This window comes from Scomber japonicus, chromosome 9, assembly GCF_027409825.1.
Source record: "Scomber japonicus isolate fScoJap1 chromosome 9, fScoJap1.pri, whole genome shotgun sequence".
NCBI lineage: Eukaryota > Metazoa > Chordata > Actinopteri > Scombriformes > Scombridae > Scomber > Scomber japonicus.
This window is the reverse complement of record NC_070586.1, coordinates 32,007,090-32,028,032: the sequence shown is the minus strand read 5'-3', so window position 1 is coordinate 32,028,032 and position 20,943 is coordinate 32,007,090. Positions and strand designations below refer to the sequence as shown.

General features: G+C 39.3%; 1 protein-coding gene across 1 annotated transcript; it reads right to left on the bottom strand.

The window, feature by feature from the left end:
• Positions 1 to 9,688: 9,688 nt before the first annotated feature.
• ap3m2 (adaptor related protein complex 3 subunit mu 2) lies at positions 9,689 to 20,111 on the bottom strand. The gene is made up of 9 exons (XM_053326071.1): positions 20,020 to 20,111; positions 17,271 to 17,563; positions 16,932 to 17,103; positions 16,226 to 16,363; positions 16,056 to 16,141; positions 15,578 to 15,711; positions 15,223 to 15,430; positions 14,834 to 14,978; positions 9,689 to 11,571 (listed from the first exon to the last, which is right to left on the bottom strand). Exons 2-9 carry the CDS (start codon positions 17,541 to 17,543, stop codon positions 11,471 to 11,473), a joined length of 1,257 nt encoding a protein of 418 aa, XP_053182046.1. The 5' UTR covers positions 17,544 to 17,563; positions 20,020 to 20,111; the 3' UTR covers positions 9,689 to 11,470.
• Between the last annotated feature and the right edge of the window lie 832 nt (positions 20,112 to 20,943).

The following is a 20,943-nucleotide window of genomic DNA, read 5'->3' as shown; positions in this document are numbered from 1 at the left end:
ACTGCAACAGTAGATAATCACATAGTTTACAGTCATGCTAGGAGTTCTATGAGACTGTACTTGGGCACAGTGGTGCTTTGATCAAAATGCTAATGTTATCATGCTAACATGCTGATATTCAGCAGATAATGTGTACCATGTCGTCTTAGTTTAACATGTTAGCATGCTTATATTTGCTTTAATGATGGCACTAAAAGAAAAGTAAAAGAAAATCAAAAGATGGGTTAAACTGAGCTTGCCCAAAGTAAAAATCAAAGTAAAATCTGAACAAGCCATTTGAACAGCAATAACAACTAGTCCTGTGTCTCTACAATGTTCATGATAGAAAGTTTAAATAGATGATGATTGACATGAAGAAAAGGTATGGTTGAAGAGTGAGGTCCCTCAGAGGTCAAGTGGTTTTGAAATATGGAGGCTGTAAACTTCTACTACCCCTCAACAACAAGCCCGCTTCACAAAAAGACAATGCTTACAATTAGGAAACCTCTTTTAAATTAGCCTGCTTCCCTCTCAGCTGCTGAATGCATAACATACACATGGTCCAGAAATCTTTAACTGGGATGCCCTATGGCAGCAACAGGATGTATGAATACATAAACTGAATATCATTAGATTATATGTGTGAGAACAAAGAGCTCTTCCTTCTCACAATAGGATGTATGTAAAAGTCCTTTGTGGTTCTCATTTATGTGTTGTGCCACCAAATATTACATTTTGTTGATTTAATACTGAGCTGTTATTGTGCAAAATCTATAACTAGCAATGCATTCTCTTATCATCTCAATTGAATAAGATAAAGAACAAATGACAAACATTATTTACATTTTGCAGGAGACAACTTAGGGTTGGGAAGTTGTAAACCTCTGAGCAGACAAGACAGGGCAGGCCTGAACAGTGGTGATGGAAACCCTAATTTCCTGTTTGTGCCTTTTCCTCTAGACTTTAGGTGGTCCTTAACAGTGACATGTCATTGCATGAGAGTCCTCTACACTTCTGATCTACATCTCTTGACATACTGAGTGATGGGCAGGTGCTATTCTTTTGGATAAAAATATTTCCTTATAAACGGTTATAGTCATATGTGAAAACGTCAGTCAAAATCATTTCACAGCATGTTTTGTCTTTGCAAATGGAGCATGATTGTGCTTCGGGCTGTTTTTATTATATCCATGTGATTTTATATTCCAAACATTAACAATGATGGGCATAATGCGGTTTAATGACTTTACTGTGACTGTTATTTTATCAATAGTACACTGATATGAGAAGCCCTTAAATTGAGTTGATTCTCATAAAAAATTTAATGGATTCCACAAAAGTAATGTGTTTGATTATCTTAGTTTTTATTGTTTTCTTTATACTAGCATAGCAGAAGTGTCTCTTTTAGTGCATTTAGTGTCTCTGATTAATCCAAAAGAAATTCAACATTTTAATGTGAAAATAAGTGTCAAATGAAATGAAATATCAGCTTCATACCAGATATATTGGTACAGCACTGGCCTTAAACATCTATATCAGTATAAACCTATAAACATCATGTAAGATTTCATCAATCTAATATTGAATAGTGTTGTTGTAAACTATGCATGTAGGGAGGTAACAGTAATGGTTAGTAGAATCTAAAAGTAAACAGGACAGGGCACGGCAGGCCTAAGCATTGCTGGTGGAAGCCCTGCTGGCGGTTTCCTGTTTGTGGCTAAACAACCCTCGTGTGCCTGTTCCTCTAAACTTCAGTTTTGTGCTCTTGAACACTCACATGTCCTTCTCTGCCTGGATAATTTGGTGCGCTAGGCTGGACTTCTGCTGCTGCCCCAACTTCTGATATGTGTCATGCATATAATCTGTCAGTTAGAAATCTTTGATGCATACTAGTCCCTGTCATGCATTTCTTCTTGTTTTAGTCACGTTGGGGACATGATACAGAACATAACTGGTTAATAATATCTCCATGTAACTGATTATGCGGGTGTGTCTCTATGATGTCTCCTCATCAAAGATTATTTCGTTTATGACTGTCCAGACTACATTTTATGATCCAATATTTATTTAAGTTCAATTTTTAATCTTTGACATTACTCCTTTATAACTTATAGTGGACACTGTAAGCCTGCATTAAAATTAATGACATAATGTAGATGTTTTACAGCTGAATGGCTCTGGATTAAAGTCACATAACCACCTATTTTGTATAGTGTCCATGAGTATTTTCTACATCCATGCAGAGAGGATGCTAGTGTCTGTCTGTTGCAGGATTTAGACAGAAAATGTTAATTAATATATTCAACATTTTTTAATATGCAGTGGCTTTTTGACAGCTGTCATTTCAAGAACAAACATCTGGATTCATAGCACCTGCCTACTACTTGTTTTTAATGCCTGAATTAGTTGGTCCTTATCTTGAGAATATAGTACAGAATGTAGAATGGCTCAGGAAATTCTTACTTTCATTCATCATAAAAACATCTCAGCTTATCTATTAAGTCAGCTACACCTCTACACTTAATGAGAGGTGAGGAGGTGTTGTATATTCATTTGTTTAATAATGTTGGATGTAAGTAGTATCTTCATTCATGGTAGGTCTAGTGTTTGACATAACATTAAAAATCATTTCTTGTGCTTTTTCAAACTGCCAGGCAGTTACTGGCCTTTTATTGGGAGCTTTGATATCATGCAGGCAATGTTGTATTCTCAAACATTAATGGACAGTGTGCTCTTAAATATACTGATCATTTTCTCAATCAATACTACATTGATATAAAAAGCCTTTAATCTAAAGTGGCAAAATGGATTTGACAAAAGTATGCACAATGTTTTATTATCAGCATTTTTATTGTTATATTTGTACTACAGAAGCATTTTAGTCTCTCTTTTAGTGCATTTAGTGTCTCTGATTAAATTTGAGTATTTTAGTATGAAAATAAATAGAAGTTGAAAATTGTTTTAAATGATATGTATATGTTTTATTGTCACCATTTTTGTTACTTTTGTTCATTTTAAGTGTCTCGTGATAGTTTATTTATTGTCTCAGAGGCTTTAAAATTTCACTTAAGACACTACATAATTATAAAATCTTCACACTTTTATCTAAACATCATGTAGTGTGAGAAAGTTAGTATGGAAACAAAAACAGTACTTATGTGCTTGTTATGCTATCTATTAGCCCTTGCAGGGTCCATTCTTCTTGGTCATGCTTTAAAAGCTTACTCTGTTTTTTCCCGCTTCTCTTCCTCCAATACTGCTGACTATTTACTGCATCTTCCCGTCCTCCTCCTTGACTTTACAACCCATCCCCCCCCCCATTGAAGAGCCTGATGCACGAACAAACACACAGAGACGCACACCCACACACACATTCACTCACTTCCACTAACACACACAAGTGCACACTTTAAAAACATGCAGTGACTCTTTCTCTTTCTTCACACACCCACACACACACAAACACAAAATGGCCTAAGGTTAACCCCCACCCTCACTCAAAGCCTCAGAGGTCAAAGGACAAAGCACAGGCAACTGCAGGAATTCTCCACTGCTGCTGTTTGGTAGCCTTAACAGTCCCTCAACCATGCAAACACACACTGTCCACCTACAGCCTGTTAAGTGACTATAAAACAATCACAGGGTGATATTTCAATAGATTTCAACACTTATGTGAACATTTTCTTAACCACATCCATAACCATAATGACTACCCATTTCTATCTCTAACTTTTTTTACATGGTGTGTGAAGTGGGTGTACCCCTCTGTTTCTTACTTGAAAGACACTTTAAATAGATCAATGTGTGTGTGTGTGTGTGTGTGTGTGTGTGTTGGAGGGGGGGCAGCCTCACTGGCTACTTCCTGATATAGCTAAAGACATCATCATGTGCACTCACAGAAGGCTGAGATAAGTCTGTATAGATAAAAGTGAGGTACTGATAGCGACGCATCTTATAAAAGCAACACCACTCAGTTTACTGTAAGAGTTTACAACTGATTGCATTTGGAGCCAGGCAATGAAAACATCATGAAATCATCATTACTCAGCACAAATCACTAGCGGCAGGTTGCCTTGTTAGAATTCAACCTGTAATCTTCACAGAAGCTTTTTCAGTAGACAGAATTAGTAATCTAGTGCTATGTATTTGCACATCCTAATATACTGTTTGATTTAATAGTTACAGTACGACCAGTAACACTTTAATCATATTTGTAAAGCACACAGCGTTGCATCCTTGAATGAAGTGTGCTCTAAAAATATATTTGAGTTGGCAGGACAATCACTTTCATCAGATCTGGCTGTGGGAGACAGTAGTTACTGTTCACAAGCAGAGCTGCCATAAGGAGTAAACTGTACATGTATACAGTTCAGTTTTTTAAATTCGATTCCTAGTACAAGACAAGTGTCACATCTGTTTGCATTATAATATGTGTCACTTGCTATTTAGAATGAGATCTTTAACATATACACACTTTTATAGCCCATGCAACTGTGTATCCCTCTAAACCCTGCCTAAGGAGAAGCAGGTCCAGACTTGACAGTTGAGGAATGCCAAGAGTAGGACCAGTGGCTGCAAAGTTCAATACAAAGTGCCTGGATGTGACGTCTCGAACAAGGTGCTGGTGAGGTCTGTAATGTAAGCACTTTAGGAAGTGGATGGATAAATGGATACGTTCCCGGCTCCATTATAATCTTCCATTCAAGTACCTTGAGTTAGACACTACAGCATGACCAGTGCTTACCATGACTGAAAGCAGGTTGAGTGTGTGACATAATAATGTGTTTTAGGTGGATAAACTTCTCTAGGTAAATAAAGACTGAAGCTGCATCTTAGTTTGGCAGATAACCACTGAAGATGTTCAGAGAACTTCAGTAAAGCTGCAAACATAAGCTGCCCAATCTGGCATTTGAGAGAGTGGAAGAATGAATAAACAAGTAGACAGACCAAGTTTCGACTGACCTGCACAACAGCTCAAATATTAATGAAGTCTTCTAATAGAGACTAAATGGAATACTGATGATCATACTTGAACCTTGCTTACCTCCGAGTTGCTGTGTCTCCTCTTCAGCTCCAAACATTTGCGCAGCTTGCAGATCTGCTTGCCCGTCTTGCGGTTCAGACAGTTAGCGCAGGTACCACAGTTCTCCTTTCGGAGGCAGGGGGTGCAGGCCCCACATTTCTTCCTCCTTTTCTTCTGGAGGTCAACACTGGTGTCCGGGGAGGCATCAATGGGGGAGAGAGAGAAGAGTCCCGCCTGCTGGTGTTCAGTCTCGATATACTTGCTCAGAGGAGACGTGTTCTCTAAAGATTTCCTCTGTACGAGGAGGGACTGAGCCTCCTCCGCATCCATGGAGAAATCATAAATGTCCTGAGGAGGTGTACCAGGCCCTGCCCTCGGCCTGGGCATGGTGACTGTCCTGTCTTATGCCTTTTCTGTCTCTTAATTAGGGAGATTTAAAAACAATAATAAACGCAGTATTGTTGAGAGATAAAAGTCAACAACAGTCAACATCCAGACGCTGTTAAATATCTGGCTGCACTTGCAAAATCTGTCAGATCTCCATACAGACAGATGTCTTGAATCAGTCTTTGTGGTTGACTTTGTCTATCTAGATATAAACTCAGCTGGAAAAACCCCCAATCCACTAAACTTTGTGGGCTGTTGCCAAAAGAGTTAGTTTGATGTGCATCATTTTCTACTAGTCCAAAACCCTTTGGAACATGACAATTATGGGTTTAAGACAACTTAATTACAATATTGTGTTTTTGGTCACCCAGGTGGCCCTGGAGAATCCAGGTAGTAACTTCCAGTATGGAGTCCATCTTTCCCAGCTACCCAGAGGGATGGTTGGCGGTCCACCACAGTTTTGGAAAGGATGTTGGAGTCTGGGGAGTCATAGTAAAGTTTGCCCAGCCTCGTCACAGTCTGGAAGTGTGCAGAGACAGCAGAGAGGGTGAGACTTTTAATTAACATGGCAATGCTAAAAAAAAACATGTTTATACTTTTGTAGGTTTGTGAGGGATTTAAATGTTAAGGTCTCATTGCCAATGTCTTCATTGCTACACTTTCTTGAGGAAATGCAAACTTGGAATACCATTATTCTACAATTTTGCAGAAGAAGCTGGTACAGGCCAACAAGACATTGTGCTTACATCATATTGGGGGCTATTTAGGGGAGGAGCTATTTAAACACAATCAGCCCAATGAGGTCAATGAAGAAACAAAGATAAAAGAAAAATTGGAAGAAATATGTTATGAGGCCATGTTGTTTTCTATTAAAACTTCACACCATACCATCAAGGCAAAAGTTGTATTAACTAGCTAACTAACAATTTATCACACTGTTAAACAATTTAATGAATGTCTGATGGTGAATGATACAAGATGCTTTGCCCTACATTAGAGTTTAGTCAGACTGATGTCTGGTATCTGTCTGGCTTTCCAAACACAGCTGTCACAGTGCTGTGCATCCAGTTGGCTCATCTCCCTACAGGCCTACGTGAGCAGTTTGAGAAGATACTGTGTTTTAATGGCAGACCCCTCATGACGGGGGCGTAAGTCTTCCTGAATGAAAGGAGGGGGGGTTGATAAGTTGATGCCAGGGACAGTCCTCTTTGTCTTGTGGTCACACGCTCCAGTCAACCGTCAATAAGAAGTGAATTGTTCTGAGAGAACCCAGCCTTTCTCTTTGCCACTGCTTAGTTTCACAGCCTGCATTGACTTAACATGTTTTGTTTTAGGCATTAGCAGTAATGAGAATGGAAAGTAAAAGTCACATATTGCAAATGTTCATTTATTTTGGTACAGTTTTGACTAACCTTACATAACGCAGTGGAATTGTACATTAATATGGCTTTAATATGGTGTTTTGATATGGTAAAAAAAAAAAAGAGAAACATTGTAGCTATGGCAGGGCCTTCTGAGGCGGGAAAACCACAAATGAATGGTTGCTATGGTTTCTTACATTAGGTTTAATACGAACTAGAACAAAATAATTGTTTAGCTTGTTTGCAGCTCGGCTAGCTTACAAATAGCCTGCGTTTGAACATTTATCTAGCTTTAGCTGAATAGCACTGTCGCCTCAACTGTAGCTTTCATTACAGCACAGGTTAAGTTATTATTTTGTGTAGCTACCAAACTTACCAAACAGGGGTCCATGGTTGGTTTTAGGAGACTGTTATTTGGAGTATTTTATGTAAAAACTGAACCTGTCGACTCGACAAACGCGGACAGATAGCATGAATTTAATAAAGCAAAGGTACATGCGATATTATTAGCAAATATTAGCTACTGTAAATATAATTAGTGTGACGCAATGTGACGTTTTATTAATTTTAGCCTAATTTAACCCTAACCCTAACCCTCCGCTTAGCTAAATACTATCCTGACAATTATCTAACAATTATTTGACAACAGATAATGACAATATCGCAGTTAAAGCTGTTAAAGTAGCCTAATGCTAGCCTATGAGAATATTGAAATACTCGTTGATAAACACAGACTGAGCAGCAGAGCCTTTAAAGCAGTGCTATGTGGGGCAGTATTACAGTCGCGAGCTCACGTAACCGTATATCAGTCCTGTCACGAGCTGTTGCCGTGTTACTGTATGTCCACGTGCTCGGTGACAGGGACCTGAACCCCCTGCAGGGAGCCCGAGCGGCCCACACACACATCAAAGCAATCAGATAAAAACTAAAAGACATCCTAAGATTTACATGAAGATAAACTCTGTTATCTCCTCACGCTGGGGTATTCAATACACATCCATTAGAGGTATATAAGTGAGCCCTAATTGCTTCAGGTGACAAATACAACACTTTCACAAGGTGTGAGTACACACACTGATCTAAAATGCTTCTCTATCCACGTGTCACTCTCGGACCTAATAGGCTACCCTCCAATAAAAATGTTAATTATTTATATTTTAATTTAAGTATTATCCGATGATTGCATAATTAAACGCACCTCCATGCAACGTTCAGCTGATAAGGTCCTAATAACTGTGCTGTTCAGAAGGTTTTATATCAGTACTTTAATGCAAATGTACATAAAAGACATTTAAGGCAACACGGCTGCACAACATCCGTATCTGCACACATGAGAAATATTAATAACAAGAGAATAAAGAGACAGCATTGACCTACCACATGCGATGAGTCGGTCTTTAAATGCCTCGAGATTCCTCTTCTCTCCGGGTGTTTTATTTGTCTTTTTTAAAAACTTCTTAAAAATGAAAAGAAATCCCCCCCCAAAAAAAAGACTCTAGCAAAAGTCGTCAGAGATCATAAAAAAAAGTTATGTGTAGAGGAAAAACATGACGACCATTGCATACCTAGAGAATTCTCGTGCACAAAAGGAGAGAGTGAGAGAAAACTTATGACATAACTTTGACTTAAAGCTGGTTGATGTCTGGTCGATGGTGCAGGGGGTGAGAGAGTGGTTTGAGGGGGAGGGGGTGGGGGGGGGGGGTCGTTTGAAAGGGTTAAAGTTATCAGTAAATTATGGAGTGGAGTCCTGCCAGTTGGAACAACGGGGGAGGGTGATGCGTCACATGTGTGAGGGTTAAAATTGGCCCCTGTGCTGCTGGGGTTTTTAAGTAGCCTGATGCTTCTGAAGTCTGATGAGATGATTTATAATGACTCTCACGGTGCTGTAATCATATTTGAATTTAAACCAAAGAGTGGGTTTTCAAAAGGCTCCTGTGATGTCATGAGTGGGTGTTAAACCAGATGTTTTGACATCAGGAGGGGAATGAGGATCAGGACCTTAAGATCTGAAAGCCCTATCACTCAGTCCTGTTTGACGCCCCCACTCAGATGAGAGGGAACAGCGGCCCCAGCTGACAGAGTTCAGGTATCTCACCTTTTATCACATGGAAGTGATGAAAGGCAGTCTTATGATTTACACCACCCTCAGAAAAAGTCTATTACACCATTACACCATTACACCATTACCAACAGTAATAAGTACTTTGGGGGTAATATCTGACAACAGTAAAATGAGTACTGCCTACTTGTTTTTAATTAGATTTAATTACTCAGGGATTAAAGCAAGACGTGACCAGAGAAGGTTGTCCAAGAGGAAGTGCATACAATGTGCACAATTAAATATTATACAGATTTAAAACTGCTCTGTCTGTTTTTACCCCCTGATTACTATATTAGAGGACAAGGATCTAGAAGGAATAACCCCCCCCCCCCCCCCCCCAGGCAGTTTTATGACATTTATTTAATTTGAATTCCATTTAGCAGACAGTATCTTGCTAATCATCAGCCATTGCTCCCTAGTGAGTGTGTATAAGCACGTTGTCCCAGATTTCCCGGAATACCTATATCTGCAGTGGTTTCCCATCACTTTGGATGTGGAGACGGGAGTGCATGTATTTGTGGTTCTTTGTGTTAAAAATAATCAGCATCTCACTGTAACTACGTTCATTTACACACATTTACATTAAGTTTAAATACACTGAAGAATTTCATCATAACCTGTAGCCTGTCGCTCTGTGTGTATGACAATATAGTCTTTGAAAATTGAATCTTATGACTACTGATATCCACTATTGACTCAGACTTTGAAACTGAGAGATGTAATCATTTCTGAATAGCCTTATGTTTGGTCACATATTACTATTTCACTTCACAGTAGAATAGCCGTTCAGTAATGAATGTGATCACTCGGTTATAACACATCAAATCTTTATTTTTACACCATTAGAACTCTCCATTGGAGGCTGTTAAACAAACACAAACAAAATGCTGTAAACACAAAATGCAAACCTTCTGAGGTACCTTCTTCTGGCCATTACACCAAATCATCATCATCATCATCATCACCATCATCATCATCATTGTTTTCTTCCCCGCATTCTATTCATAACTACCATGAGCTATGGCAACAGTTGGCTTGAATATGATGGTGGGCCGATTTCAGCAGAGACCCAGAGGCGTGAATGTATCATATTAACTTTCCGTCTGCTTTATTCAGATCAGCTCAGTTGCCATGGAAGCATTGGTAATGTTATGTTTACATGATGTATGCCAATAGATATTAAGATGTTTCTCTGCTTGTAGTGAAGTGTTGTGATGAGCTGAGGAAATCATTTGGATCGGTGTTGAGTATCACGCTGACACACGAGTAAAAATAGATTCTCTTGGCCACGTTTCTATATGATGAAAACAAAACCTGCTGAGGATTGCTTGTATAATAGAGGAAAATAACAACCGTATGTCCAGTTAAAGCTTTCAAAAAATGTAATTAGAGTATGCAGGAATGTGAAACAGTGTAGACAAGACATTATACGATCTGTATATGATCTGTTTTGTGTAATAAATAATAATTTAAGTTGAATAAAAAGGCAAATGTGTGGTTGAAATTTCATCCAGAAACTTTCATGGTAATAAATAGCTCGCACAGCTACTGTAACTCCACACCTGTCTCGTTCGCATTGAAGATGTTAGTACCAGCAGCGGATGTGAAAGTGCGTGAAGGAGGACGGATTGAGTGTCACATTCTCATACGTCAGTGTGCTGACTCCAGTGCTGCAGATGACCACGATGACAACAACTAAACAAAATATGATTCGGATGAGAAAAGAGGAGCGCAAGAATACAAGAATAGAATGGACTGGGACGCAAACAGAAAACACACGAATGCTGGAGACGGGAGAGGAAGGAGGAGGATTTTAAAGAAAAAGAATGCAGTGACTTGAGTGGACTTGAGTTTCAGTTTGGTGTACAACTGAGCTGGAAGAAAATTGCATCAATTACTTATCTTGCAGAGGCCCTTTTATGTATGAAAACACTGAGTTTTCTTTCATACTATACAGCTCATGCTATCACTGTTTATCATGTGGGGGGGGGGGGGCGCTAGTTTGATATAATATTGGGCCATTATGTCTTGTTTGGAGTATAAATAACAGTCACTAGCACATATCTATCAAGACAAACATTACCATGGATGATAAAATACTGCTTGGAGAGGTGGTGGTCAGATCCGTTTTAAAGCTTAGAGCTAAAGCTGAAACAGTACAGATTAGACTGTGGTCTGTTGGTTTGTTAGAGCATGAAATGTATGCTTGACTTTTAAATTGGCGTCAGTTTGATTGAGATTTAGCTGCTTGGATTAAATTATCAGTACAAATGATGTTAAAGGTGTGTATCATTGGAAATACTGTATGGACATGTATGAGCAATATTGGGCTCGGTTGGGTTTGGTCCGGGTTCAGCTTGGACAGATATGATGAACGTGTGTTTGGATCAATCTCAAAGCTGTAACCTGTTTACTGAACATTTGATGCTTTTGCTTCAACTGAGGTTTTCTATGTGCAATGGTCCGTTCTTAACTGCTACAAGGAGCCTTGCAAATTTGTGTAGGTCGATCCTGAAATGCATATACAGCAGGGAATGTACCAACTCCCCTTCACCCCCTGTCACATCACCCCTCAGTCTCATGGTGGCTCGGTCCGGTTTAGTCACGGAGCGGAAGTCTTTATGTCCGGACCTGGAACTTGCCAGCCTTGGTCATGTATTTGATGCCTTTGAAAGGTTTGTACTTCTCACCGTACATGTCCAGCCGGTTAACTTTCAGCCCTGTTGAAGGATACAAATAATAATTTATCAATATACACGAATGATTTGAACAAGCACAAGAATCAAGAACCTGACTTGAATGTTTGAGGATTGTTGGTGACTCAGTGGGGATTGCTGATGGATTTAAAGACCATGAGCGTGTCTTTACCAGCTCACCCGACATGCACTTTCATTTCCCCCACCATTACATTCAAGGCTAAGTATTAAGCTTCTGATTTTCCTTAAAGTATTCACCTGTCGACCTTTCGAAAATATTTCAAGAATCCTCAAAGACTCTTCTAACCATTGGGATGCAAAGAATGTTTTGTTTCCAAAGTTGACACAAAGTATCTCATGTACAATCAGTTACACCAGTGTATTTCTCTCCTTTATTTTATAAATACAGAGATAATAATACTTTTACAAAAAAAGATTATTTATTTATTTCAGGCTGCCTAGACAAGAGATAAGGAGAAAGGGTATTTTGGGGGGCTTTTTTTGTTTTGGTTTGCCTTTTTTGGACAGTTGGTGGCGGAGGCCGACAGGAAACAAAGGGGAGGGAGAAATGGGTATGACATGCAACAAATGTCCTTTGCCGGACTCAAACAAATAAAATCCTCATGCTTTTCCCATTTTTGTCTTCAAATCAGCAATAGGACTAGAACTTAAACCAAAACTAGAAAACAACTTTTTTTCACTTTTATTGTTATCTCTAAATTATCTGCCACTACTGCATCTCTTTAAAAACACTGTCACTAGCTATCAGAAGGGATGTTTTGAGATATTTTTAATTATAAAAATATATCAGTGAGCCTATACAGATTATAAAGCCTGTTAGGTTATTTCTTGCAGCTGTTACAATAACATTTATAAAATAGTAATCAACTTTAAAACAATTACAAAACTTGAACTTGACCACTGAACTTGAATAAACATCTTCTATCCATTTTTTAAAAAATGTAATCAATTAAGTAGTGTGATATTTTCACTCTCAGCGATGCAACACCATGTTCAGTGCTCATATACTTCACAACTAAAAGGTTAAATGCTAATTTCCAAGGCCAGAATTAAACGCTCCAATGCTCCTTCAGCAGCACTCAGCCAGATGCTCATGGCCCTTATTTCACTGCATAAGTGCGACAAGTGTAGTAGTGTAGTATGTCTTGGGCGTGCAGACTGCGTGTCTCAGTGCACTCCTGCTGTTTTGGTTCATGTACGTGCAGCAGTGCAATGAGCAAAAGGGCTGGGTGAAGTAGACTGTTGTAGTGATTATTAAATACTCTCTCAGCCAGTCACACCACTGCTGTCATAGCTCTGACACAGCTGATCCACTCACAATTAAAAATGAAAAGCTTTTCTTAAGGTTCAGAGTGCAACAGCATGAATATACATCACCACAAATCTGGAGCCAAAGAAACATGCATTGTTTTTTCACCAGTTAGTTGGCCTACTATAATAACGATAGAAATAAAAACAAAGAAAGTCATTTGGTCACCAACCCTATTTTGGCAATAATTCTAATGTGTCAGAGTGCCTTGTTAGCTGAGTGGTTAAGGCGTATGCTACATAATGGCAGTGTCACTGGTTCGGTATGGACAAGGGACCTTTGCTGCAGGTCATCCCCCTCTCTCTACCTGTTTCCTGTCGGCCTCTATGCCACCCAATGTCAAATAAAGGCAAAAAAGCCCCCCAAAAATGTGGATGTGTCTCACCTCATACATGGTGACGTAGTTTAGTAAATTATGTTACATGTTTCAAGGATAAAACATGAGAGGTTAACAACAAACAATTGGCTGATGAGTCCAGCTGCTAACCTGATGTCTCGTTCATAAAAACCAGCATATAAAACCAGTCTGACGTGTGTAGAAGTGTGTGTAGTTTTTCTGTAGGAGTCTGGTGACGCCAGGTGATTTAATGAAGATAAACACAGTGAACGGTCGTGTGTAACTGCACTATGTTCTGGCCCGCCACTCCTTAGAGGCCAACGGTTTATCAAAATATCAGTCCTGCTGCAGGAATTGAATGAACTGAAAGAGAAGCTTTTCATACAGTATAAAGAGCTGTGGACAATGGATACTGTCAGCAGACACGTTCATTTACAGATCTAAACAGACTGATACACTGTCTTTCCTGCTTTAACCACAAAGAATGTTATTTCAGTTCCTGTAGAGGGGTTGTCTGTGGCATGTTGCCAATCTTTTACCAACATCTCTGAGAGTCTCCGAGCAGGGAAGGAGGCAACCCCTGGTCCATTTACTGTGTCATCATAACTGAAAGTTTATTTATGATTTAACTGTTGTGTGCACTAAAGCCTTTTCTCTTTACAGAGACTTTTTAAATTATTATTTTAATTTAAGATATTGTATATGGTCTATGGTTGAAGCAGCATTAATTGCTATGAGGGGGATAACAATAACTCAGCAGAGATAGTGGGATATAGAAGTGTGGGTCTGTCAGTCTGTCTCTAAGGGCCCTGGTTGTCTATCTAGCTATAGCAAGCATAGCCAATACCTGTGTTTTTGTAGAGATGCAGTTGGGGCAGATAATACAGAATATGGATTTCAGAATAAAAGTGAAAAATAAATTCTATGAACACCATGAATCCCATATACTTATTCCATTACATTCATGCTGGTCACAGTGCCTTCTAAGCTGTGAAACTGGGATTTTAGACATTAAGATTTTGGATTATTAACTGAGATCCTGTATAATTGTATGCTATATAATGCGTCTGCAAACTTAGTCACAATATAATTATGTTATTTGCAATCTAAAAAGTAAAATTATGAGTATCAAAATGTAATCCTGGTATCATCTCTCTGATGTCATGTGAGAATATGAATTTGTGGCATTTGGCGCCATCTAATGGCCGATGCATCGCTGCGCTACCACAATGAGACTGTCAGGTGGTTATCAGCTGAGCAAACTATGTGATGAAAGCTGCTGGTGTGTGGAGGCTAAGCTCAAATGGTTAAGTGGAAAATAGCAAAAGCATTCATTAGTAACATAGGATCCAATGTCTCAGCAGGAACACACACCAGCTTCTTACTGTTTGAGAGAATTTAAACTAGTAAAACTTTTTATTGTGAGGCTATGTGTTGATGATGTGGTGTGTGTGTGTGCATATCTTTTTATCTTTGAAGGAACCAATTTCAGCTAAAACTAGCATTGTGAAGATATTTCTGTGTTGTCAGCACATTTTGGTCGGTCCCCACAACTTGTGTGTCCTCACAAGGATATAAAAGACAAACGTGCGTGTTTGTGTGTGTTTGTATGTGTGCACCTGAGATGGCCATCTGTTGGATCTTCAACTGGATGTTAATGGTGGGGTTTTCATCAGGTTTGGAGGCCCCGGCCTGCAGACTCATGGTGCCTTTAAGACTGGGAAGCTTCTGGGGGTTGATCTTCCCAACATCCCATGACAACATCTAGCCAAAACACACATCCCATCAAGATGCCAAAGTGAGATCATTATCAGTTGGGAGAAAAAAATGAATAAAAAGCAAGCAGTGGCATACTAGATCCTACAGATTGGTGTCAGTTTGGAATCATGCAACTACTGTGTAACATCTGAACTATAACCATCATTGTTCATCCTCATATTCATGTATACTCCCCTTCTTTTTATAGGCACACAAAGACACACACACACACAGACATATTTTTAAGTACCTTTGTGACTGGGTCAAAGGTGTATGTTCCCTGGGAGGGGTTGAGGTTGGCGTTTAGAACACCTCGGGGCAGCTGGCTGCTAACCAGGACTGACTCCACAGCCTTGCCCATGGTCTGTTTGGGGCCCAGGGTCAAGTCAAAACGCCCCTGGGAGCTTCCCTCACGGAAGGAGATGTTGTGCTTGACATACACTGGGATAGCTACCAGGCTGGATGAGAAGCAGGACAGTAGACGACTTAGCTTAACAGCAAGTCTTTCACACATTACAGATATGTTGGCAGCTACTGTACAGAGGGCATAAGTTAACATAATGAAGGCTGTTTCATCTTTATGAGCCAGAATGAACAATATTTACTTCTGAGAGCTGACGTGATAGGAGAGTAACCGGAAGTTTCCATCAGGGGGGATGAAGGAGAGGATCCGCTCAGCCTCCCAGCGCTTGAACCTGACACACGGATGAAAGCTGACATCATCCAGCAACCGAGGATTCTGAAAGAGGGAGGAGAATGGCCATTTGGTTAGGGGGGAGTTGAGTAAAATAAAATGTGCTTACGCATTCTGTAAAGCTCATGCCATTACTGTGGTAAATGTTTTTGTGTTACCAGCTCTTAAAAATGTTTTATTTCCACTTAGGCTCGGTCGAACTCTTTCCAAAGCAACAAAAGTTATGACAGAAAAACGATCTTGTTTACAGATTGAGAGCTTACATAATTCCTGGCGAGACACTTGATACTCTTTGGGTTGGTCTTGTAATCATGTATTTGCTTATGTTCTGTACTAGACTGATAACATAGTTCCACTGAGAGTTTAATTCCATAATTCTGTAACCTTACCATAAATGACAGAGTGAGGTCTGGCATGCCAGTCAGTTTTACACAGGCATCAATAACTCCCTGGATTTCTGCTGTAATAGTGGAGCCTGAGGAGAAAACAACAAGGTGCTTTAGAAACCAGGGTTTTACACATAACAAACTCTGACTGCCTAACATAATGAGAGTGTTACCTGATTTATCAATGATAGCGTCGATCTCCTCCACCACGTCAAAATAGGCTTCATTGTTAGTGTATTTGACTCCGGTGCGTCGCCATGGCACCACTGACAGCTGGCCTGTAGGCAGCTGTTCACCCACGTTGGTGCTACCTAGTAGAGACATGAACCAGATGGGACATTTGTTTTAAAAGTATATACACAGTGCATTATACTGACAACGGGTAATGTAAATGTAATAAATTATGAATACTCTTTCCCAACAGGTGACACTATAATGAACTCATTAGCATATAAAAAGTTACTGCAAGCCTGACAGTTTGGAACCTCAACACCATTAACTGTGCCATGGCAGGAATAAAAGAATAACTTAATAACCGTTCAATCTTTCATGACAGAAACGTTAACACCTAATTCTGTGTAAGACTGTGAATTATTTCCACAGGTTTTACACATATTTGGGGATTTTATGTTCAATAGGCCTCATTTAAATGAAATTATACCTCATTTTTAGTTAAAACCTGTTTTCCTCTCAGGTCAAAATTGAACCTTAATGGCTCCCCTCATGTTTTACACACACAGTAGCTCCAACACATTATGACAGATTGTATCTAATATCATATTCATGGCCTGAAATCATTTTCTAAACATCTAGTTGTCCAATAAATAGTCGAAGCGATGTACAAGGTGATGTATTTTGAAACACATCAGTGTATTGTACCTGTGATGGTGTTGACCATTGTGCGGAGGATGGTGGGGGGCTTGATGAGCTCTTTAAGGATGTTGGACTCTGTGGCCAGGGGAAAGCCGTTGTCCAGCATTTCCTCCAGTAGCTCATAAACCACTACGACATTGTCCTTGATGGCAGCCTCTGTACACACCCCGAAATAGTCCTAATACCAAAGAACACAAGTGGTATATACATGTTAGTCTCAAAGAGAAGAGCAGAAGAGCAGAGGATGTACAGTCAAACCAGAGACCACAGAATGAACATCTCATCAAGCTGAGAGTGGGCAGTGAAAATGCAGGGAAGCAACAATATGAGAAGACAAAGAAGGACCTGGAATGTGTCGACGACTCTGTGCAGAAACTCGATGACAAAGAGCGGCGGCACCTCGCTCTGGATCACTGCGACAAAGTAGATGCGATGTCTGAGCACGCTGATAAGGTAGTGGTGCGGTGTGGGGATCACCGGCGGGACGTTCTCTGGCTCAGTGGCGCGCTCCTGAGCCTCGAAGAAGTAGTCGCACACAGAGCGGCTGACCACGCTCTTCCAGTGCTTCTCCAGGAAAATGTCCCCCGAGGCGTTGACTAGGAACAGACTGTGGATCATTTTGGCCGGAGGCTGAGAGGCTGAAAATAGAAAGAGAAGCCTGATGTGTTTAAATCAGAGAAGATTTGGGATTTCTAATCAACTGTAAGAAGCTCAATTCAAATTGTACCTGCACATATGACATAATAGTACACAATTACTGTACGTTTCAAACAAGAAAACATGATCTGTTGCAATCAGTTTTTTTCTATGTTCACTACTGTTGTGAGCTGTAAACAAAGGTACACACACACACACACACACACACACACACACACACACACACTGGATGATACTTCATGTAACTTGCAATACAATTCATTGAATATAAGTGAGTAAATGCTAAATGTATGTTTTTCTTTAAAAAGAGGGAAAACTAAATGACACACAGAACAGTCAATTAACAAAACAGGACCTAATAACTGACTTCTTGTCTGAATTGTAAACAATGTGTAGAAAGCAATAATTCAGTCTGTTGTTCAATGAGTGAATAAAAGTTGAATGGGAGTGAACGGGGGTATTTTACATATCAGCAAAAGATATGTATTTCATTGTTTGTGTATGATTGCAGTTTTGTAGGTTAGTAAATAAATGTGGTCTAAAGACTTTAAAGACTAACACAGTATTTGTACAAGCCCTAAACTTTGAAAAACTCCAACTCAACTAAGCCTGACCTTTATGAAGTATGAGAACAAAATGCCTCCAATAGCTCCACACCGTGTAAATCTATGTATGACTAATAGTGGGCTGTTGAACAGACAGCCCCTTCCTCACTCACATGACTACTTGGTGGATAAAAGGCCGTTTTTACGCTCTGGATAATTCACAATACAGAGGTTTGCACATTGTATGAGCACAGTTGAACTGCTTAGCTCTGTGTATCTTAATGGTGTAGATACAATGTAACTGTTCACAGTTTTTTTAATAATGTATCAAAGAGCACAGCAATGATTGCTGCCACCTTGTATTAATTTTCCACTACAAGTCTTTAAATGAAACTAATGTTCCACATTTAGCTCATGCTTTCTTAGTCTGAGTCCATTAAAAACTATTAATTGTTATTATTTATATTATTATTATTTATATAACTTGTTTCTGTCTCTTTTTTCAGGAGACACTTACTTTTTAATTTATTTACAGAATTGTATCTATTTAATTGTTATGCTCCATTATCTCTATCTCTGTTAATAATTTGTTTAGTTAGTTATGATCTGCATTGTCTCTTTAACCACGAGAATTAGTCCACTCTATAGGTAGGCTGACCCTTCCTGGTCATGGGGAGTAAGGGTGGGGGGTGGGTTGATTGTCAGAACAGCGGCCATTATGTACACTATGTTGTATGATTGATATGAACAATACAAAATAAAAAATGCAAGGGCTCGGATGACACACTAATTGTTGTGTGTTTATTTAAATGTGTCAGTAGGCTATAACATTCATATTTATTTAAATGATGTTTGGCTTACACCTGTCACTATTAAAGTCCTCCTCCACTAAAAAAATGTGTTTTTCTTCTTCCTAGAGTTGAATGTTTGAGCTTCACAGTGCAGAATCATGTATGTGCAGAGTTTGTTTTCACATTCATATGTTGAAAGTGGAAAGTGTCTCTGAGCTCACTGAAAATCCAGTTTTAAGTGTAAACCTACAAGCAGGATGTGTAACATTACAACTAGTTTTGAAGTCAATCTTGGTCCAATATTCAATTCACACAAGCGTGATGTGGAAACTTGAAGCCTGCAGTGCACAAACACACAGACTGGACTTTACAGTGAAGCATGTAGTGTCAGCCCAGCAGTTACACTTCTGAGATTCAATATATTTGCATATTATGATATAGCCTGGATTTACAACCAGGGAGTATTTGCATGTGTTATTTAAAAGGATTTTAAACAAGATCATTGAACTTTTTCTTGTGGAAAAACAACCACACCAGACTCACATTATAATTCAGAGTAGAGTATTTTATATACATTTTAAAACATGTGTGGAGGGCATCTTTAAGTAGTGATGAGGAGTGATGATAGTAGCAGACATTTGAGCTACTTAGAACAACAACTCAACAGGCATTATTACTTCAGTCGTCTTTAGCCAACTTGCGGTGTCTGGGAAAGATGACACCGGAATATTCATTAAATATGCGGCAGCAGAGCTATCGAGTTCGGCCTGAATATAACGACTATAACTCAACGCTACAAGACCCTGAGGGAAAGGCAGCTACATATATTTATTACCACGTTAACATGTTTTATGACACACAGCTTGGTAGTAGCTAGCTATAACGCATAGCATTGAAGGCCTCCATAGCCATAAAGAGTAGTAAAAAGATGCTACATCAGTCCGTCCTGCTGCCTCAGTCTCATGACAGAGGAAAAGCCGCGTCACCCGGTGCAAGAACACACACACACACACACACACACACACAAAATAACGATGTTTTCATTTCTAAAAACCTACTTTTTGACACATACGAGACAGTTATAAGTTACGACACACTTACCGAAGACAAATGTAGCGTTTTCGTCTTGCCTATTCGCCCTTTTTCTCCCCAATGAAAGATTAACCAGCCGTCGTTTCTTCCCGTTAGGTGGATCAGATCCTGATGTGAGAAAGAGCAGATGAGCAGAGCTGGCCAATCAAAAGCCGAGAACACATACAAGACCCGCCTACTCAAAGGTGTCATAGGTTAATAATAGGGAAGCTGGAGCTCGTGACTGGATTGTGATTGGATCAGGGAGGCAGAGCTTCGGTAAACACCAGTAAAACCTGTCCGATGATTGGCCTAAGGGTGTAGCTGGTCTGACATTTTGTTTCTAGTATCAGATTTCATCTTGTGGGCTTCTCTCCATTCACAGCAAACACACACAGGAAGAGGTGATTTATAGAAGAAACGTCAGCAGTCTATTAGCAGTCTAAGAACAGCATACAACTCAATGGACTTCTCATTTTTTTCATACACACACACACCACACACCATATCTTTTATCTTAAAAAAAAAGATTGTTATTGAATAGATATACTAGATAAATAGATCAAACATAGGAGAGGCTACTGATGCTGTCATTGATTATCAATAAAATGACTTGTGCAGCATTTGTTATATGGCAAGCAGCATTTATAAAGGGTACATCTCATTAGCTTAAACAGCGTATCACTGCACGCAGGAGCTCTATTAAGAGAATGACGTAACCAGTCCTGTTGCAATGAGAAGCAACATCATATCTCATCTATGTTTTATTTCCTCAGGGAAAAGAGAGAAGCATTTTGGATTTTTCATTTCAAAACTTTATCTCCAGGAGGCATGAATGAAGACTTCTCAATCAATGAGTTTTTATAGTTCTGTATAGTACAAATCCTGTTGAAATCTTGTTTCTGTGATTTCTTAATGTTTTTTTGTGATGTATAACTTTATACTGTTCTATTA

Coding starts and splice junctions, on each gene's coding strand:
- ap3m2 (XM_053326071.1), bottom strand. CDS start 17,543: ATGATCCACAGTCTGTTCCTAGTCAACGCCTCGGGGGACATTTTCCTG. Junction 17,104..17,270: donor GAGTCGTCGACACATTCCAG/GTCCTTCTTTGT, acceptor CTTTGGTATTAG/GACTATTTCGGGGTGTGTAC. Junction 15,431..15,577: donor TATCACGTCAGCTCTCAGAA/GTAAATATTGTT, acceptor CTTCTCATCCAG/CCTGGTAGCTATCCCAGTGT.